This window comes from Schistocerca americana, chromosome 1 (assembly GCF_021461395.2).
Source record: "Schistocerca americana isolate TAMUIC-IGC-003095 chromosome 1, iqSchAmer2.1, whole genome shotgun sequence".
Lineage (NCBI taxonomy): Eukaryota > Metazoa > Arthropoda > Insecta > Orthoptera > Acrididae > Schistocerca > Schistocerca americana.
Window position 1 is genome coordinate 637,965,529 of NC_060119.1, and position 20,794 is coordinate 637,986,322.

At 39.6% G+C, this 20,794-nt stretch overlaps 1 protein-coding gene across 1 annotated transcript in view; it reads right to left on the reverse strand.

Moving 5' to 3' along the window:
- The window catches only part of LOC124607584 (EF-hand domain-containing family member B), a 367,336-nt gene that overhangs the window by 254,624 nt on the left and 91,918 nt on the right, over positions 1-20,794 (reverse strand). The window contains exon 3 of the mRNA XM_047139916.1: positions 18,280-18,442. Within this exon, the coding sequence (XP_046995872.1) occupies positions 18,280-18,442 (163 nt within the window). The remainder of the gene's footprint in view (positions 1-18,279; positions 18,443-20,794) is intronic.

Here is a 20,794-nt window from a genome sequence, read left to right on the forward strand (position 1 = left end):
TGAAATTCAATGCCACAAAGAGCCAGGCAGTTGTCTTCACCCGAAGACTCTTGCTGCCAGGGCTCATGCCAGTCAAAATCCTGGGAGAACCTATCCCATGGAGTGGGACGGCGAAATACCTAGGGATTACCCTAGACCACAGGCTCACCTGGAAGCATCACATCTGTGATGTGAAAGGGAGAGCAATAGGACACCTTCGCACCCTGTATCCGCTGCTAAACTCGCAGTCGTCATTGCCACCGCAACACGGCATCACGCTTTACCTAACATTGGTTCGCCCACTGTTAGAGTAAGCGGCCATGGTCTGGGGGAAAGCCGCAGATGCTCACATTGTGACTCTGCAGCGGATACAGGACTGCGCTCTAAAGACTGCTATGCATCTTCCGAGGTGCTTCTCGACATGCCAACTCCATGAGGACACCGGGATCCTGCCTCTCCGAGACAGGTTCCGCGCCATCGCCAGGAAGTTCTACGAGAAAGCAGGACACTCCCGCAACCGGCTCATCCGTGGACTGGGCCAACAACCTCATCACAGGCCAACCACGCATTGGTCTGACCTGCCGAGGGATTAAGTTTTTATTAATCCCCCAGCAGAGTGTGTCTTTCTCTTTTTCAGGCCACACCAGCAAGGACCAATCAACAAGAGTGGTCATATATTTTTCTCTCTTTTACAGGAACTGCAGGAATGACAAATTTTGTCCAAACTGCACCACCTCGAGCCAAGAATAGGCTCCTCCTTTCAGCGTCAGCATATTAAACTTTAACCTATTCATTTCCCTTTTTAAATTTTCAGGTAACCTGTCTGATTAAGGGATCTAATATTCCGTGCCCCAATCTGTAGAATGCCAGTTTTGTTTCTCCTGATGATATCTTCCTGAGTAGTTCCTACCTGGAGATCCAAATGGGGGACTATTTTACCTCCAGAATATTTTATCCAGAAGGACGCTATTCTTATTTGACCATAAAGTAGAACTGCACCCCCTTGGAAAAAATTATGCCTGAAGTTTCCCATTGCTTTCAGCCATTCGCAGTACCAGCACAGAAAGGACATTTTGGTTGATGTTAACAAGGCCAGATCAGTCAATCATTCAGCCTGTTGCCCCTGCAATTACTAAAAAGGCTGCTGCCTGTCTTCAGCAACCACACGTTTGTCTGGCCTCGCAACAGGTATTCCGACATTGTGTTTGCACCTATGATACTGCTGTCTGTATCGCTGAGGCACGTAAAGCCACCCCCACCAGTGGTAAAGTCCATGATTCACAGGGCAAGGGACAGGAGGGGTGGAGGGGGAGGGGGGGAGGTCAGGTACAGTTGCACCTTAAAATTCTCTCATCAGATTCCTACGTTCAAGAATCACATAACAAAAAATGTCTGCTCAACATCTTATCCCAAAATTCTTCATTTCAACAGTATTTGTTCTCAGATTGACTTGTTTCAGTTCCCAACTGCAGCTACAATTCTTAGCCAGTTTACTGGAAAGGAGGCATCTTTACAGTATAACTGACCTCATGAAATAATTTCTCTGTTAATGTGGTTTAAAATGTATCTATGAGTAAGTTTGAATTTTATATTGGGGTTTGTGTACTCATCGTTGCGAACTATCTGTCGCAGTGGAAGTCCTGGATAATGACTGTAAGATTTAACTATAAAGTTAAATGAATATTTAATCCAGTATAATGTTCCAGCTGGATATTTATTACAATCTTAAAGTAAATAAAAGCATCTTGGCAAATCTGAAATAAGTAGTAACATACTTAACGATAACGAAATGAATGTTGCTCAACAAGCTACATGCTTTCTGTCCAAATACACACTAAGTACTCACTCCCCATGCCAATATGGCTACCCCTATATACATATATTCCAAACAATCCCGAACAATCTTTGGCATTGTTTAGAATCATTTTTTGATTAACTAACAATTAAAATTAACATATAAAAACTGAAAATACATATACAAACGTATGTTTACTCCCGAACAGCAAGTACAATTCTATGTTGGGTCATATTTGTGACACTATTTGAGTATAATTTCTCAAATACTAATTACAATAATGCATTTACATATCTCGTTAATTACTTGAAGCTCCCTTCGTGGAAATTGTTCCCTTTATTTACAGAGCTTCTACACTTTGAGGTAAATGGAATCAAACAGTTATTTTTGCAGTTATAATTTTTTTCTAGCGAAGTTATATATTTTTTTATGCATGTGTAATTCCGAATTCATCTGGAGAATGCATGTTTTAAGTGAGTCTAACTGGGCTGTTACGTTTCAACACCCCCAAAAGTTTGAACAAAATAGCACAAGAAAAGAAAAAGTTATTTCTTAACTGTATGAGCTAATATGTAACTTAGAGTTTCAAAACTACTACAGAATTCTGAAGTGCAAATGCACTAATCTCTGTACTTTACATAAATGTAAATAGTCCTGATGTTTGCAGTATGCAGACTCCTTTATAGATAATCATGAAGTTTGCAGTACGCAGACCGCTTCATAGACAATCTTGAAGTGTGCAGTACGCAGACTGCTTTATAAGATGAAATGTCTGACCAGTGACCAATCTTACTATTTTTCATTTGTCCAGACACTTCCGATGTTTCACTTCTGTCCTTTTTCAATCACTCAAACATCAGTCAATGTTTTTTTCAGGACTATATGTACAACACAGTTGCTGCTTTTCCTTTCACAGTAAGTGTTACCATATAACAGAATGATACATAAGAGTGCAATTACGTACTGGGTGATCAAAAAGTCAGTAAAAATTTGAAAACTGAATACATCATGGAATAATGTAGATAGAGAGGTACAAATTGACACACATCCTTGGAATGACATGGGGTTTTATTAGAACCAAAAAAATACAAAAGCTCAAAAAATGTCTGACAGATGGCAGTTTATCTGATCAGAATAGCAATAATTAGCATAACAAAGTAAGACAAAGCAAAGATGATGTTCTTTACAGGAAATGCTCAATATGTCCACCATCATTCCTCAACAATAGCTGTAGTCAAGGAATAATGTTGTGAACAGCACTGTAAAGCATGTCCGGAGTTTTGTGAGGCATTGGTGTCGGATGTTGTCTTTCAGCATCCCTAGAGATGTCGGTTGATCACGAAACACTTGCGACTTCAAGTAACCCCAAAGCCAATAATTGCACGGCCTGAGGTCTGGGGACCTGGGAGCCAAGCATGACGAAACTGGCGGCTGAGCACACGATCGCGACTAGCAATCCTCTTCTTCTCCCCCCCCCCCCCCCCATAAAACCCCATGTCATTCCAATCATGTGTGTCAATTTTTACCTCTCTATCTACATTATTCCGTGGTTTATTAAGTTTTCAAATTTATACTGACTTTTTGATCACCCAGTATTACTCTGAGTGACAATATAAGTGACTAATACATCATACTGGTTGTATTTTATAAGTAATTGAAACATCACCAACAATTATGTGGTTGGACGTTATACCCAGGTATGTGTTCACCACTTGGGTGTGAATCCACAATAAATGAATCATAAATGACTGGTACATCATGACAAAACATGGTTAGGCATTATACATTGGTAAGTTTTCACCACTTAGGTGTGAATATACATTAATTGAATCATAAGTGACTGGTACATCATGACAAAAATATGAATAGGTTTTATACATTGGTAAGTTGGTTAGAGCATATATCGATAAGTGTTGACATGGTAAGCTTGAAGGATCTCAGCAATAGAAGCATATGCATGTGGGCAGAGGGAAGGATAGCTTGGTACTCTGATGAGAAGTAAGAAATGAAATAGAAGATTCGGAGTGTCGGAGTTGGAGAAGAAAAGATGACAGACCCCAAAGACAGGAAACCCCCCTAACTCCCTACCCTGGACCCCCACTGTTCCAGTACTTCACTGTGGCACCGGAGGGAGAAGAGTGTTCGGCATTTCCTGCAGAATTGACTTGCCACAGCTTCACCTTCCCAGTCCCCGAAAATTAACCCCCAACACTCCCTATAGACTGATCAATGAAGGGTGAACAATTAGCATTCTGCAGGACAGAGTAAATGACATATATAATGCTGTATTGATTAATTCAAGTAACAAATGCTAGATACTACCAGCAGACTTACAAGCAGTCCCTCTAATATCTGGGTTTGATAAAACATAATCAATTACATAAATATGAAACATTGAAACCTGTGACATATCTGAGACATAAACATGAAAATACTAAAGCGAGGTACAGAATTACTGTGTTCTTCTGACATCTGTTGCTGCTCAAACATAAATTAGTATATAAACATGAAAATATACAAATAAGGTAGCCAAATGAATCGAATTACAGCACATCCCATATCAATAAATAATCAAAGTCAACTGCCTCATAGGGCAGATCATCCAAGTGTTACAATGTTAACATTATGAGAAGTACTTTCTCTTGCATCAATATGTTAGCTAAACACCATAATTTAGAAGCATATTTCACAAGGAGAAAGATAGATAATGCATACAGGAAAATTAGAGACCTATGGGGAAAAGAGAAGCAGCTGTATGAATTTCAAGAGCTCAAATTTCCAGTCCAAAGCAAAGAAGGAAAAGCTGAAAGGTGAAAGGAGTATGTAGAGAGTCTATGCAAGGGAGAAACTTGAATGCAATATTATAGAAAGGAAAGTGGATGTAGACAAACTTGAGATGGGAGATATAATACTGCGAGAAGAATTTGACAGAACTCTTAAAGACCTAAGTCAAAACACGGCCCTGGGGATAGACGATATTGTGTCAGAACTGCTGATAGCCTTGGGAGAGCCAGCCATCACAAAACTCTTCCATTTGGAGTGCAAGATCTGAAATACCCTCAGACTTCAAGAAGAATATAATAATACTAATTCCAAACAAAGCATGTGCTGAGATGTGTGAAAATTACCAAATGATCAGTTCAAATAGTCATGGCTGCAAAATACTAACACAAGTTCTTTACAGAAGACTGGAAAGACTGCTAGAAGCCAACTTCGAGAAAGATCAATTTGGACTCCAGAGAAATGCTGGAACATGTGAGGCAATACCGAACCTATGACTTGTCTTGGAAGATAGATTACTGAAAGACAAATCTACATCTATAGCATTTGTAGGCTTATAGAAAGCTTCTGACAATGTTGGCTGGAGCACTCTCTTAGAAATTCTGAAGGTAGCAGAGGTAAAATACAGGGAGTGAAAGACTATTTACAACTTGTGAAGAAACCAGATGGCAAGTATGAGCGTTGAGGGGTATGAGAGGGAGGCAGTGGTTGAGAAGGGAGTGAAACAGGATTGTAACCTATACCCGATGTTATTCAATCTGTATACTGAACAAGCAGTAAAGGAAATCAAAGCAAAATTTAAGTAAGAATTAAAGTTTGGGAGAAGAAATAAAAACTTTGAGGTTTGCCAATGACACTGTAACTCTATCAAAGACAGCAAAGAACTTCTAAAGAGCAGCTGAACAGGAAGATATAAGATCATCATCAACAAAAGCAAAACAAAGATAATGGAATGCAGTCGAATCAGATGGTGCTAAGGGAATTAGATAAGGAAATGAGGCGCATAAAGCAGTAGATGAATTTTGGTATTTTGGCAGCATAATAACTCACAATGGCCAAAGCAGAGAGTAAATAAAATGTAGACTGGCAATGGTAAAAAGAAGCATTTCTGAAGAAAAGAAATTTCTTAAGCTTGAATATAGATTTAAGTGTTAGGAAGTCTTTTCTGAAGGTATTCGTGTGGAATGTAGCCATGTATGGAAGTGAAACATGGACGATAAACAGTCTGTGCAAAAAGAGAATAGAAGTTTTGGAATATGGTGCTACAGAAGAATGTTGAAGATTGGATGGGTCGACCACATAACTAATGAAAAGGTACTGAATAGAACTGGGGTAACATGAAATTTGTGAAATAATTTGATCAAGAGAAGGGATCAGTTGATAGGACATCAAGGGATCATCAGTTTAGTATTGTAGGGAAGTGTGGGGAATAAGAATCACAAAGGGAGATCAAGAGATGAATACAGTAAGCAGATTCAGAAGGATGTAAGTTGCAGTAGTTACTTGGAGGTGAAGAGGCTTGCACAGGATAGAGTAGCATGGAGAGCTGAATCAAACCAGTCTTTGCACTGAAGATTACAACAACAACAACAACAACAACCTGAACATGCTAATATTATCCACATGATGTATTACTTTAATATTTCCAGGAAATTTTGAAAATAATATCTTATTATCTGTCAGTTTTCACATATTTCATCAGCTCAATGAAACTTGTGTTTGATTACATGATTACAATTATTTGCATCTACATGTACAATTAAGTTTTGTGGTAGTCTATTAGGGAATGTTTACTGTCTTTCAGTGAGTATAATAATGGTGTATCTATTTTAAGGAGCTTGGAACAGTTCATTTTTTTGTAGGGTTTAGTCAAGTTCACAATTAAAATTTTCTTTACCACTATCAATAAGTTTATCATTTCCTGTGTAACACTGAAAATGTTATATCAAGTTTCAGCAGTGATTTTCATATATATTTTCCTGTACAAAGCTTCGTACGTTTACTACTGAAATCTCACTACGACTGATGTTATGTGTGTTTTCTAAGCAGTTGTACAACAATTGATTGTGAGTAGGGCTTAGCTGACGTTCTGGGATTCATCAATGCTAATACTAGACACATTCCCCTATCTGCTAAGGCTGACTGGCGCAGATGAGGAGAATTTATTTACAATATGACACAAAAGAAATATACTCTAAGATAAAAAAAAAGACATGCCATGAAGGAATTATCTGAATGGGATGGAAAATTATTACAATTTCAGATAAATTGGATGATGTTTTCCAGAGTACGAGCTTCACAAACTGTGCAAGACATTAATGCACTGGTCCACCTCTGGTCCTTATGCAAGCAGTTATTTGGTTTGGCACTGATTGACAGTGTTGTTGGATGCCCTCCTGAGGACCGAATTCTGTCCAACTAGCAAGTTAGACTGTTAAACTGCTGAGCTGGTTGGAGGGCCCTGCCCATAATGCTCCAAACATTCTCAATCGGGGAAAGATCTAGCAATCTTGCTGGCCAAGTTAGGGTTTGAAAAGCACAAAGACAAGCAGTAGAAACTTTCACCATTTGCGATTGAAATGCAAGCCCACAATGGCTTGCCGTCAAGGGAAACATAACAAAGGAGGCCACAGAATATCATTAACATACTGGTGTGCAGTAAGAGTGCTGCAGATGACAACCAAAATGGTTCTGTTATAAAAAGAAATGGCAGGCCACTCTATCACTCCTGCTTGTTGGGCCACTTGGTGGGCAACAGTGAAGTGTATCCCTCCACTGTCCAGGGCACCTCCAGACACATCTCTGCTGGTCATCATGGCTCAATTCAAAGCAAGACTCATCAATGAAGACAATTTTACTCCAGCTGATGAGAATCTAGGCCAAAGTGATGTAATGAATTGTATGATCAAGTGTCGGAAGAATATCATACAGTAATTTGCATGCAGGGAACATTGACGCAATCTAAAGCATTCAAGCAAGTTGAGTTTTATTTGGATCTCATGGCATGATTTTATGACTGATTCAATAGTATCTTTCAAGAAAGGATAAAATACATGTGTAGTGGTACTCAATCCATTGTAATTAATGACCTTCTCCCAACCAATCACTGAATAATAGTAATGATGAAGAAGGGTAATTATCAATGAAGTGAGGCAATGAACAAGGACTCTTGCAGGGTTCTGAAGCGTTGTAGTTCAGCTCTCCATTTGGGTCCCACACAAAAAACCATCACATTTATGGCTCCTGACGATGAGAGTGCACTATGTCCCCAGTTTTCAGCTACCGACATGTTTGTAGGTGTCACTGGGCGCCAACCTATGGTTGAGCAAGTTGATTCATAGAATGCAGGAAAAAAGTAGTTGCACTGCTTCCTCTTCTACATGATACTCACTTGATGCCTATACCATTATAAATGCTATGCTCTGGCACAATACCTTAATTAAAACTTCTTCAGTTTAGATAAACTTGCGAACTGCCAAATGCTCTTTCACAAGTTCTGTCCTAAGTGCTGTAGTGGGTGCCCTGTAGTCTTCTTGTGATCAAGTCATTTATGCTGTTTCCTCTAGTATGTGTCTCTCTCCCTCACATTGTTTATTCTGCCTTTATTCATATTTTGTTGCAGAGATGGACCACAGTGAAAATGAATTTCATATTCAGTTACTCAGAAAGATTCAAGGTCTTAGGGACTTTAATTTTGCAGTTTACTGAGCGACTAATGTCCAAGTTTTGTGGTACTTGAAAGAGTAACATATTGTGCTAAATTTACAGAGCAAGAACCAACTCATTTTGCCAACTTTTTTTATTAAGGAAACTACAATAAACCACCAATGGTAAACCATTCTTCAAAACCAAAAAACAATAACAATCCCTTCTGGAGATCACCCAAATAACAACTAACCTATAATCACAGTTCCCTTCGACTTTATACCCATAGAACTGTTCCAGATCGAAGTTGGCTGTTAGCGGCTGGTAGATAGCCTAACATGATGGAAGAGATGTATCACGATCGTTGTGGAAGAGAGGATGGTTGAGGTGGCACATCGCTGGACTGGTTGATCTTCTCTGCATTTGGCGAATCGAGAACTGCCCGCTGAACAGCCAGGTGCTGACTTATCTATCCCCGGGCAGAAGGATATTTCTGGAACGATTTGCACACACATGATCACCAGGAAATAGTTCATTGATTGTCGTGCCCCCTTCCCCTGCTGCTGGTTGATGCCCTCTGATGGACGTTGGCCACACCTACATGATTTTTGTCAACTGTGGTACTTGCTTGTAAACGCTCTTATGTCGGCCACACATCACAGCCGAGTTGGCAAGCTGCATTGCTGGTCTGTCAGCGATGTTGCCACTGCAGTAAGCATCTGTGGTGACTGCAGCATATTGAGAAGAGAATTGTTGAATTGTTAAAATTTAATATGAGCAGATTTTGCTTACCAAATACAAACTTTCAGAGGAGTGTTGTGTGTTACCTAACAATCTCACTTGCAGCATCAATGGTAAAGTTTTCTTGATACAGTTGACACAACAATACTGTCTGCATGTCTTGATAATCTTGGGTATCTTCAGCTGTGTACAGCTCAGCAGCAGTGATAATGCAACACACACTGGCACTGATGGCAGCATCGCATAAATGCACCTTTAGCAGTGTATTTGTTCCATTCTTATTGTAATGATTTTACTTACAGATATTTTTGATTTACTGTGGCTGTATATTATTACTGCACATAAAACATACTTATATCTGTTCCATAAAAACACGGGAGAACTGTCGTAAGTCAGTAACATCTTGCCATGATATTTCGGCACAAAGTCTTTTGGCCATCTTCAGGTGAGTACAGCTGTAGGAGTACTGGTGAATACGTGCTGAGCTCTGCTATTTAAAGCCAAAGGGGGCTGCATTGCGCATGCGCTGTGCATGTGCTGTTTAGCGTGCATGTTCACAACTCCGTGCGCTGCGCCTGGCGCCCTCTGCGGTGTACCATTACGTCTGATTGTGAGCAACATTGGGGCAGCCACCTACGAGCTAGCAAAATTTCTGGCATCACTGCTTACACCAGTTATAGGCAAATGCCCTCATCACATAAAAAACTCTAGTGATTTTATCAGCCGTATTCAGTCTTTACAGCTGCAAAGTAATGACTTGCTGGTCAGCCTGGACTTGGTTTCTCTCTTTACCAAGGTGCCTCTTGTAGATTCATTACACCGGATCGGTAATATGTTTGATGCAGATATTACAACGTTGTTTGAGCGTACTCCCTCTTCTACATATTTTACATTCAACAATGAATTTTATGAACAATCTGACGGTGTCACCATGGGGAGTCCTTTGTCTCCCTGGTGGCAAATCTTTTTATGGAAGATTTTGAAGAGAGAGCCCTCAACTCTGCCACTTTTAAACCGACAGTGTTTTGGCATTACGTGGATGACACCTTTATAGTATGGCCTCATGATGTGGATCGTCTGCAGGAATTTTTACATCATATGAATTCCATACATGAAAATATTAAGTTCACTATGGAAACTGAAAAATATGGTTGTTTGCCATTTTTAGATGTTCTGGTACGGCGCAAGAATGATGGCACACTTGGTCATTCGGTGTAAAGGAAACCGACCCATACAGATTTGTATCTGCAAGCTACCAGTTGCCACCATCCGGCACAAACAACGGGTGTCCTTAAAACTTTAATCCACCGTGCCCATACTATTTCTGACGTCGACAGTCTTCAAGCGGAACTGAAACACCTGCAAAAAGTATTCCTGATGAATGGCTTTTCAACTAAGCAAGTGAACAGAGCTATGCAGTCCCACAAACGACGCAACAAGGAAGAAGAAGAGGTCTTCAGGTCAACGGCTTATCTACCTTTTATTGGGAACATCTCATCACAGATAGGTAGAATATTGGAGAAGCATCAAGTTAGAGTCATCTCTCGCCCTCCTCCTAAAATATCATCACTGGTGGGATCCGTTAAGGATGACCTGGGCTTACGTAAACCAGGTGTCTACAAGATTCTGTGTGATTGGGGCAAGTCATATATAGGGCAGACAACAAGAACGGTGCAGGAACGTATTGTGGAACACCAGCAGCATACTCGCCTTCTCCAACCCACCAAGTCCGCAGCTGCTGAACATTGCATTTCTACTAGCCACTCTATGAATTACAATGATACAAAAATTGTGGCTCAAACATCAAATTTCTGGAGTTCAATTATAAATGAATCCATAGAAATAAAATTATCAGACAGCGAGACTCTTATCAATCGAGATAGTGGTTACCAGTTAAATTCCACTAGGAATCCCGTTGTAGAGAAACTTCGTAGTCAACGTAGTTATCGGTATAAAGATGAAGATCGATCTGATATCGAAATGCCAAGTTTTCACCGCGGAGGGTGCCAGGCGCAGTGCACGGAGTTGTGAACACGCACGCTAAACAGTACATGCACACCGCATGCACAATGCAGCCCCCTTTGGCTTTAAATAGCAGAGCTCAGCACGTATTCGCCAGTACTTCTACAGCTGTACTCACCTGAAGATGGCCAAAAGACTTTGTGCCGAAATATCGTGGCAAGATGTTACTGACTTACGGCAGTTCTCCCGTGTTTTTATGGAACAATCAGTACGCCGGGAAAATTTCAAACATCACATACTTATATCTGTTTCAAATGTTGAGATGATACTGCCTGGAGGAAACAAACAAGAACAAATCTGTACAGTTACATGGTAACTGCATGTAGCATTTGAGGATCCAGAATTCCAATGAAGTAATTAGGTTTCATGTCCCTTCAATACCATTTTGTTTTACAATCGTATTGTTTGCTGATGTATCGCAAGCATAGCATGGATATAGCAGATAGATGCTGAACAAGATGGGTATATGACAGTCAGCATATGCAGGCCATGAGATTCATGGGGCTCGTCAAGTATGGTAGTTTTAGAGCACATGAAATGGCAGCCAGCTATTTTGTTCAATCTCGCTCTACATCTACATTTACATCTGCATTTATACTCCACAAGCCACCCAACAGTATGTGGCGGAGGGCACTTACGTGCTCTATGCAGAAGTGAATATAGAGGTGGCATGAGACAGAGATAATTGGCCGGCTTCAAGAATCAGGCTAATTAAAAATATTGATGCCTCAGCAAGGATCAAGGCACATGTTAGCTGACACCTATAAGAAAATCTGGTTTTGAATGCCATCCAGCTTATGAAAGAAACCAATTTACCTGCATGCTCATTAACTGTTTGCAATGCCTGACTGGATGCTGGGCTTAGAGCCCGTAGGACTGCCAATAAAAAGGCCTTCTCTGATGATCACAAACTCTATATGCTTGCCTTTTCTGAACTGAATGTAGACCATGGTGTGCGCCTTGACTGGCACCACATCATCTTTCCACATTAGTCAATATTTAGCTCAGTGAATGAGGGTTCAGTGATGATCTTTCGGCCACTGGGAGCACATGACAACTAACAAGTGGTGCAACATTTGTGTGTTAGCAGCATCACAGTCTCATGCTGGGAGCAGCTATCGTCAGATAGGATGGGGATACTTCACCAAATTTATGGTCTTCTCACTGTGGATCATTATGTGCACATCATGAAGTATACTATAATGCCAAGTGTGAGGATGCACTATCCCAATGGAGTGATTCAGTTCAGAAGGACCACTCACCAGTTCACATGAATCGAATCATTCACTCGGCAATGGTTGTCATAAAAGACTGATGTCGACCTGATCAAGTGGCTTGTTTAAGTGCTGAACTTGAATCCCATTAATAATTGTGAAGCATCACATGAACTTAACACTGGCCGACACTGGCCCCATGAGCAGCTGACCAACTGTGGGGCCTAATGTTGGATACATAGGAGAGCCTCACAGATGATGGGACATATATCCAGAGGCTGACTGCTTCCATACCTCACTGGATAAGGTAGGTAACTGATGCTAATGGTGGGTGGACATAATACTAACCTCAGCCATGATGTGAAACTTTCCTCATCTAATATTACTCTACTTTGTTTTACAAATGGCTCTGAGCACTATGGGACTTAACTTCTGAGGTCATCAGCCCCCTAGAACTTAGAACTACTTAAACCTAACCAAGCTAAGGACACCACACACATCCATGCCCGAGGCAGGATTCGAACCTGCGACCATAGCGGTCACACGGTTCCAGACTGTAGCACCTAGAAATGCTCGGCCGCTCCAGCCAGCTACTTTGTTTTACAATATTTGATATAACTGTATGTTTGTTAAAAGGAAATCTACATAAAATCATTGCACCTTAAATTTTATTTATTGAATTCATTCTACTTAACACTTAATAAATACAAATTTGAAATAAAAGAACAAAGAAGTCCATTTGAATTAGAAAAGATATGCTAAAATGATGCAGTCAGAGAAAACACTTCATATCAACCAATATAAGAACAGATAAATCCTAAAATAATAATACTCTCTTCCCTACAGCCATTCAGACATTTTCTGTGTTTACTGTGCAAATGAAGTGCATTCAGGGCTTATAAAAGCTCTTTTTCAAGATAACATTCTTCAGGAACATAGGGATAGCATTCCATGCACTGTGCCCATTTCTCTTTGTCAGCCTTCAGAGAAACAACCACTGCAAAATACAAGGTGCTATCCAAACTTTTCAGGATTGGTGCTGCCATCTGTTGAAAACCTTCCCTTTGGATTAATGGTCACCATCACCCTCAAAGTAGTTGGTTGGTTGGTTTATGGGGTTGAAGGGACCCGAGCTGCAAAGGTTATTGGTCCCCTCAAAGTAGTTCCCATCTGCACTTACACAACAGTCCCAGCGCTTCTGCCACTGGTCAAACGTTTTCTGGAAGTCCTGTTCTTTGAGGGTGTTTATCACCACCAGCTAAGCTTCTTGAATCCTCTCTAGAGTGTTGAACCGATGGCCATTCAACTTGAATTTGTTTTGGGAATAGTGTGAAGTTGCAAGGTGCCCAATGAGGCATGGTGGGTGGGGTACAACCACCATATTATTTTTTGCCAAAAACGCCCTGGTGAACAAGGACATATGACAGGGCATGCTGTCATGATGCAGCAGCCAGTTCCCGTGACATCAAAGTTTGGGCCGTCGTCACTGCACATTTTCACGGAGCCATCACAAAATGTCACAGTAGTATGCGGAATTCACTGTCTGGTTGAGTGGGACGAATTATTTGCAAACAACTCCCTTGGTATCAAAGAAGATGATGATCCTTCTCTTTGCTCTTCACTTGTCTTAGTTTTTTGGGTCTTGGAGAGCCCGGGCTCTTCCAATGGGACGAATGTTGCTTTGTCTCTGGATCATAACTGTAAATCCAGCTCTCATCCCCGGTGATAGCGCATGACAAGAAGTTTGCATCATCAGATGTGGTCTGATGAAGGTCTGTGCACACTTCAACATGCTGTGCCTTCTGATCGGCAATCAAGATCCTTGGCACAAATTTTGCGGCGACACGATGCATGCCCAATTCATCAGTCAATATTCATTGACTTGTCCCATAACCAATACCTACTTCATCTGCAAGGTATTGAATGGTTCGGTGTTGATCCACATGAACCAACTGTTGAAGTTTGGAAACAATATCTGGCGCTGTGCGGCTAAAGGGCCTTCCAGTGTGAGCATCATCTTCAATGTCTGTACGGCCGGCCCTGAACCAAGCATGCCACTCAAACACATGTGTACAGCTCATGCTCTGTCCCCCAAACACTTGAATCATTGCAAGTGTCTCCGTAACACTTTTCTCGAGATTTGCACAGAATTTGATACACACGTGCTGTTCTGTTTGCGGATCCATCATAAAATTGCCACACACCAAACACAGAGTATTATGGAAATCACTGTGGACACATAACACATCCTCCCAGCTCAATGCCACTCCGCACACTAACTCATCAGATATGCAGTTCCCACCACCTAGTGGTGCAAAGATCTACTACTACTACTTTCCAGATGGCAGCACCAGTCCCGAAAATTTTGGATTCCGCCTCGTATGCATTCAGTGTGTTCTCCTTCAGATTGCACATCTGAAGTGTCCTCAATAAACTTTGTATCAGACTCTGAATTATTGGAAGTTTAGGTTTCTAGAGTTTTTCTCTTTTTCTTTTCTAAGAACTAACTTTTGCTTCTATCCCCTTTGCTACTGCTACAGTTTTCTTCTCTTCGAATAGTTTCAAATGTGCCCAGAATCACAACAATGTTAGCTGCTTAACAGAGTCAGAAAGCTCTGATTTTACTAGAGCTGATGTCTCTTGGTGAGGCTTGCTGATTTTGGAATTTGGTCAGATACCATTTGGATTCACATTTATTCCATTCTTTGCATATTTTATGTCAAACTGCTAGTGTATTACAAAGTCATTGTCTCTAAGTATATGTCTGTTACATGGGAAGAGACCAGTTTTCCAGAGGCCATTTATAGCACTTTCCTTTGTTACTACTGTCAAGCAGGCCATTTCAAATAACATTGTAATCAAAAATGAGGTTACAACTTGACCTACGTTATTTGTCAAGTTTATAACACCTGACAATGATGTGTTTTAACAGTTGCATAAATTCCACACAAGAGGCTGCATTTTATGTGTGGAATGAGGTGAAAAAATGATATGGACACTGTTTTCTCTTACTTTGTCTAGCAGATGTGGACACTATCTTCTTTTATTTTGTCTATCACACAAATATGATTTGATGTCCTTCAAAATTTACCAAACAGGATTACCACAAAATGGCTTCACAAAGTTCACAAAATTGTCAAATCACTTAAATATGAGTCTGAATCCAGCTATTAGGGTGGAAAGCTGAAATTATCCTAATATTATATAGTAACTGAAATAATGAATTATTGGTAATGTAATGTAAATGGACAGATACACAAAAGGATTTAACTTCCACAAGCTTTCGGAGCAGGATCCTTCTGGCAGGAGGAGGAGCCACTGGTTCCTAAAGCTTGTGAAAGTTAAATCCTTTCATGTGTGTTTACCTGCCGCTGCTTGATGAGTATACTTTTTTATCTGTCTATTTACAAAATATTATAACAGTGCGTGTACTAATATTCTATACTCTCACATCTTAGGATATCATTGGTATACATATTAGGAATAACCCATCTTGCACTAGAAACCTAGCATCATAATCTCAGGCTTGTTTTGAAGAACAATTCATTATACTGAATGGGGAAAAAGAGTACTTTGTGACTCATTAATATTGATGTAACAGCTACTCAACTTTAGTTAATAAGCCCTACATGCACGTACACCTAATTTCTGATACTCCCAACACAGCTGAGTGCTTACTTTAGTCAGAATCTAGCTGTCTCACAGCAACAAACTTTCCCATAATAGGCACCTTTCCTCTGTATTCAAAATCATTTTCAATAATAATAGCATCATTTGGATAAATTAACAACAAAGTCAAATAAGAACATAAACAGTCATTTTCTCAAATAACATTCTAGCTGCAGTTAGGCAGTTAGTGCATTCCATCACCTGGTGTCTGTAGTTTCTCATCCGCAGATCAGCAGATCACCAAAATTAGTGAGTTATATTTATCTTGAAATTTAGGGAGAAATGAAACACAATTTCCATTGGAAAACCATATTCTACACTTTTCCTGCCAATTAGGAAACCATGCAGTCTTATTAGCTGCAAGTCTTTTTTGGATCATTATACACCTCCAACCAGATTTTAATAAATATTGTCTTAAAGAATTTAAATGACTTATTCAGATCTTCTATGCCGAATAGTTGAACATAATCTTCCCAGCATATTTGTAAATTTGCTTTGAGAGCAAAATTTATGATCTCATCATTAAGTATTTATCCTCTCTCACTCAATTTCATCCTAGTATTTTTTTCTGTTGCATCTGCTTTCTCATTCCATTGGCTACTTCTGTGAACTGTTTTATGCTTAAACTTTATCTTCAGCAACTTAATTTTCACCTGATTATATCAAAACTGAGAGTTATAATGAATCTTAATATACCTGAATAAAAGGACAAAAGGATTCCTGTTGACCTTGGCACATATTAAAGTGTGTAACTTGAAAAAAAGTACATCATTACTGGTTTCAGTTGCGCCAAAGAATTGAATAGGTACATAGTTACTCTCTCATACACTTGTAATTCGAATTTGGTAAAAGATAAAATTTTAATAAAAGTCTGATTGATCTAAAATTACTTACTCCTCAAAATAATAATATTCTCTCGTTCCTATAAAATGAGTGTCTTAAAAACAACTTGGGTAAATTTTGTTTAGAATTTTATGAATTCTTTGATTTAATTTTTGTTAGCTTGTATTAAAATACTTCTCTTAAAGATTACAAATAATATGTGCCAGTGTTGTTCTTATAACGACAAGAGAAGCAACCACAGAAAGGCCATTGGCACCAACCACGACAGAGACAAAAAATATTGGCCAGACGGCAGAACCAAACTCTGATTCAATGAGTGATGAGGAAGCCTTTGACTTTGTGTTACCTGCACAGCTAAGCTAACACCTCCTTCAGACTGCATTTAACTCTGGACATCAGATCACTAAAGTTTTGAGATCGTTGCTGACGTCCTATACTTCCATGTATAATGTTTAACTGGCATTATTTTCCACTGAGTGTGTGGTACATCTCGCTGGTATGATAATATGTTGCTGAATGTGCTGCCACAATTTGTGACATGGCTGTACATGTTGAGAATGTCTGATATGGGACTTAGCCTTTTTTGTGCTAACAGTTTTGTTTTGTCGACTGTTCATCTTTAATAACTGTAAATCACTGTTAACATTTTGGGAAATGACAAATTCTAGTGCAAAACAAGTGTTACAATATTTTCATTTTTGTATGAGTATGACCTAGTTGTTTGTGGTATGAACTGTCATTCCAGACAATAAACAATTACTGTTCATTGGACTGTCTCACTTCATTACTCGTGCACTTGACCCTCTCACTTCAAGACTCAATTAATTTAAATGCAGCTAGCATTCAAGAGAATTATATTCTTTCAGCTCTACATCATTTTTTTATTGTATTGCACAGAGGTACACAAAACAACAAACAGAAACACTCATAGTCTGACTGCCAGCTGCCAAACCCAAGTGCTTCCAGATCATGAACTAGTCACATACAGTCCACAGCCCAAACAACACACAGATGCTCTGTCTGTAGAATGTCCCCTAAAAGAATTAGGAGGTGCAGAAGTCACTGTAGACAAGAACTGTGAAGGAAATAGTTGTTTCCTTTACCTTTTGAACTATCAAAATAAAGTCAAAATAATATAACATGCAACACGTCTAAATTTATAATTTTTCTTCTGCTTACAAGTTTAGATTTTGGACATTAATATACCAAAGACTATACTACAGTTTATGTGCAAGGTAGAGTTTACACAAAAGTATGTATAAGAAGTAACAAACATAATACCACTGCCCAAATGTAAGTCATCTGCACACAACTCTTAGGCGTTGTGCCACTGGCCTAGCAGTTTTCCAAGACTCTCAGACAATGACAAATTTGTCATTGACAGAAATTTTTATTTCTTTTTTCACAATTAAAAGCTGAAAACAACAGTTCGATTCACTGCACACTATTCAAATTTCCCGCTTCCTACAGTGGATTCCAAGAGGAGTACTGTTTTTACAGTACACCAAGATTTTCTGTCATCTGCTGGCTGCTGCAAAGAATTTCAGTTACTCCCTTACCTGCTGTAAAGATTTTCAGCTACTCCCTTACCTGATTTTGTACTGATTCCGTAAGTCTTTTCATATACATCTCTACTTGGCAGCAGGTAGTGACTTGTAGGAGCACTACGACCTTTGGCATGCGCTATTTCCTCTAGCTCCTCTTTCAGTTCCTGAAATGCTGACTTAAGTGGAGGCTGTATCATTGCACGTACCTAAAAAGTTTAAAAAATTATTTCTTGTTTACAAAGGAAGGGTTTATTAACTAATTTATTTTCTATAATATGCAATTAGTGTTTGCTTTTGTTTCCATAAATGCTTCATTGAAGATTCTTTTTATTGTGTTCATCTCTGAACAAGAGGAAATAATTAGCAGTTACAAAGCAGAAGATGTAATAATATTAACTATAGTAGTCCTTGGTTCATTTTTGTTCAATCACTCTACATATCAAAAACACATAAATATACTAATATAATAGAGGGGAACATTCCACGTGGGAAAAATATATCTAAAAACAAACATGAATTGACTTACCAAACGAAAGCGTTGGTATGTTGATAGACACACAAATAAGCACAAACACACACACACACACAAAATTCAAGCTTTCGTAACCCACGGTTGCTTCATCAGGAAAGAGGGAAGGAGAGGGAAAGGAGTCATTCCAATCCCGGCAGCAGAAAGACTTACCTTAGAGGGAAAAAAGGACAGGTATACACTCGCACACACACACATATCCATCTGCACATATACAGACACAATCAGACATTTGTAAAGGCCTTTACAAATGTCTGCTTGTGTCTATATATGTGCGGATGGATATGTGTGTGGGTGCGCAACTGTATACCTGTCCTTTTTTCCCCCTAAGGTAAGTCTTTCCGCTCCCAGGATTGGAATCTTTACAAATGTCTGCTTGTGTCTGTATATGTGCGGATGGATATATATATGTGTGTGTGTGTGTGTGTGTGTGTGTGTGTGTGTGTGTGTGTGTGTGTGTGTGTGTGTGCACGCGAGTCTATACCTGTCCTATTTTCCCCCTAAGGTAAGTCTTTCCGCTCCCGGGATTGGAATGACTCCTTTCCCTCTCCCTTAAAACCCACATCCTTTCGTCTTTCCCTCTCCTTCCCTCTTTCCTAATGAAGCAACCATGGGTTGCGAAAGCTTGAATTTTGTGTGTGTGTTTGTGTTTATTTGTGTGTCTATCAACATACCAACGCTTTCGTTTGGTAAGTCACATCATCTTTGTTTTTAAATATACTAATACTTACACGATTGAGAAAAATAAGAGACACATCGTCCTGTCTTCCTTTAGCCTTGTTTATACAAACGATATACAGTGCATTTAAATGTGTGACTTAACAAATGCCAGGATCACACTTTTGACTAGACTCACCCATGTGCCAACGTCCAGAAGGAGATTGAACGTTGTAGTGCTCTGGGCTAGGGATAATTTCAGGCAATTTTTTGAAATATACAGACATTACTAATGTTAGTGGCAGGTAAAATCTGATGAGTATAAAAATAAATATCTGTAAAATCAATATTACCACGAGTTTATTGATGTTGGAGAGACTACTACACATCCGGATGCAACCAAAGACTTCACACACACACACACACACACACACACACACACACACACTCTCTCTCTCACTCTTTGTGTGTGTGTGTGTGTGTGTGTGTGTGTGTGTGTGTGTGTGTGTGTGTGTGAGAGAGAGAGAGAGAGAGAGAGAGAGAGAGAGAATTCACAGATTGCTTCAATTCATACAGACACGTGGACTAAACCGAGCGGGGTGGCGCAGTGGTTAGACACTGGACTCGCATTCGGGAGGACGACGGTTCAATCCCGCGTCCGGCCATCCTGATTTAGGTTTTCCGTGATTTCCCTAAATCACTCCAGGCAAATGCCGGGATGGTTCCTCTGAAAGGGCACGGCCGACTTCCTTCCCAATCCTTCCCTAATCCGATGAGACCGATGACCACGCTGTCTGGTCTCCTTCCCCAAACCAACCAACCAACACGTGGACTAAACTACTATGAGGGTAGATTAGCTAGAATCACTTCTTACTTGATCTTGAAACTTTTAGTTAAGCTGCAGTGAGTAATTAACTTGACTGCTAAAACTAAGCTAACTTAACTACCACTAAAAATAACTTATACAAACCTAACCATAGCATATAGTGAATTTGGAACATTACAAAATCCCTTTGTACAAACCATCACCAATATATAAAGCAATATGAAGTCCAGGATTGAATAACACAAATATTATGAAAAGGATACATTGCTACTCATCATATAAAGGAGATACTGCACTGCAAGTAGGCACAGCACAAGGACTGCTACTAATATAAACTTCTGGGCATAAGGCAAAATAGAACGAACATACACACATATTCACACAAGCATAGCACCACATACATGACCACTGTCTCAATATATAATGTTTGGATTAAGTTCCTTAAGTAAATGTAGTATGCAGTCTAATTTTTTAGGGTAGCACATGCACGGATTCAGAATTTTTTCATGGTTAAATTTGAGATATTTCCCTAAGAGTCATAAATGT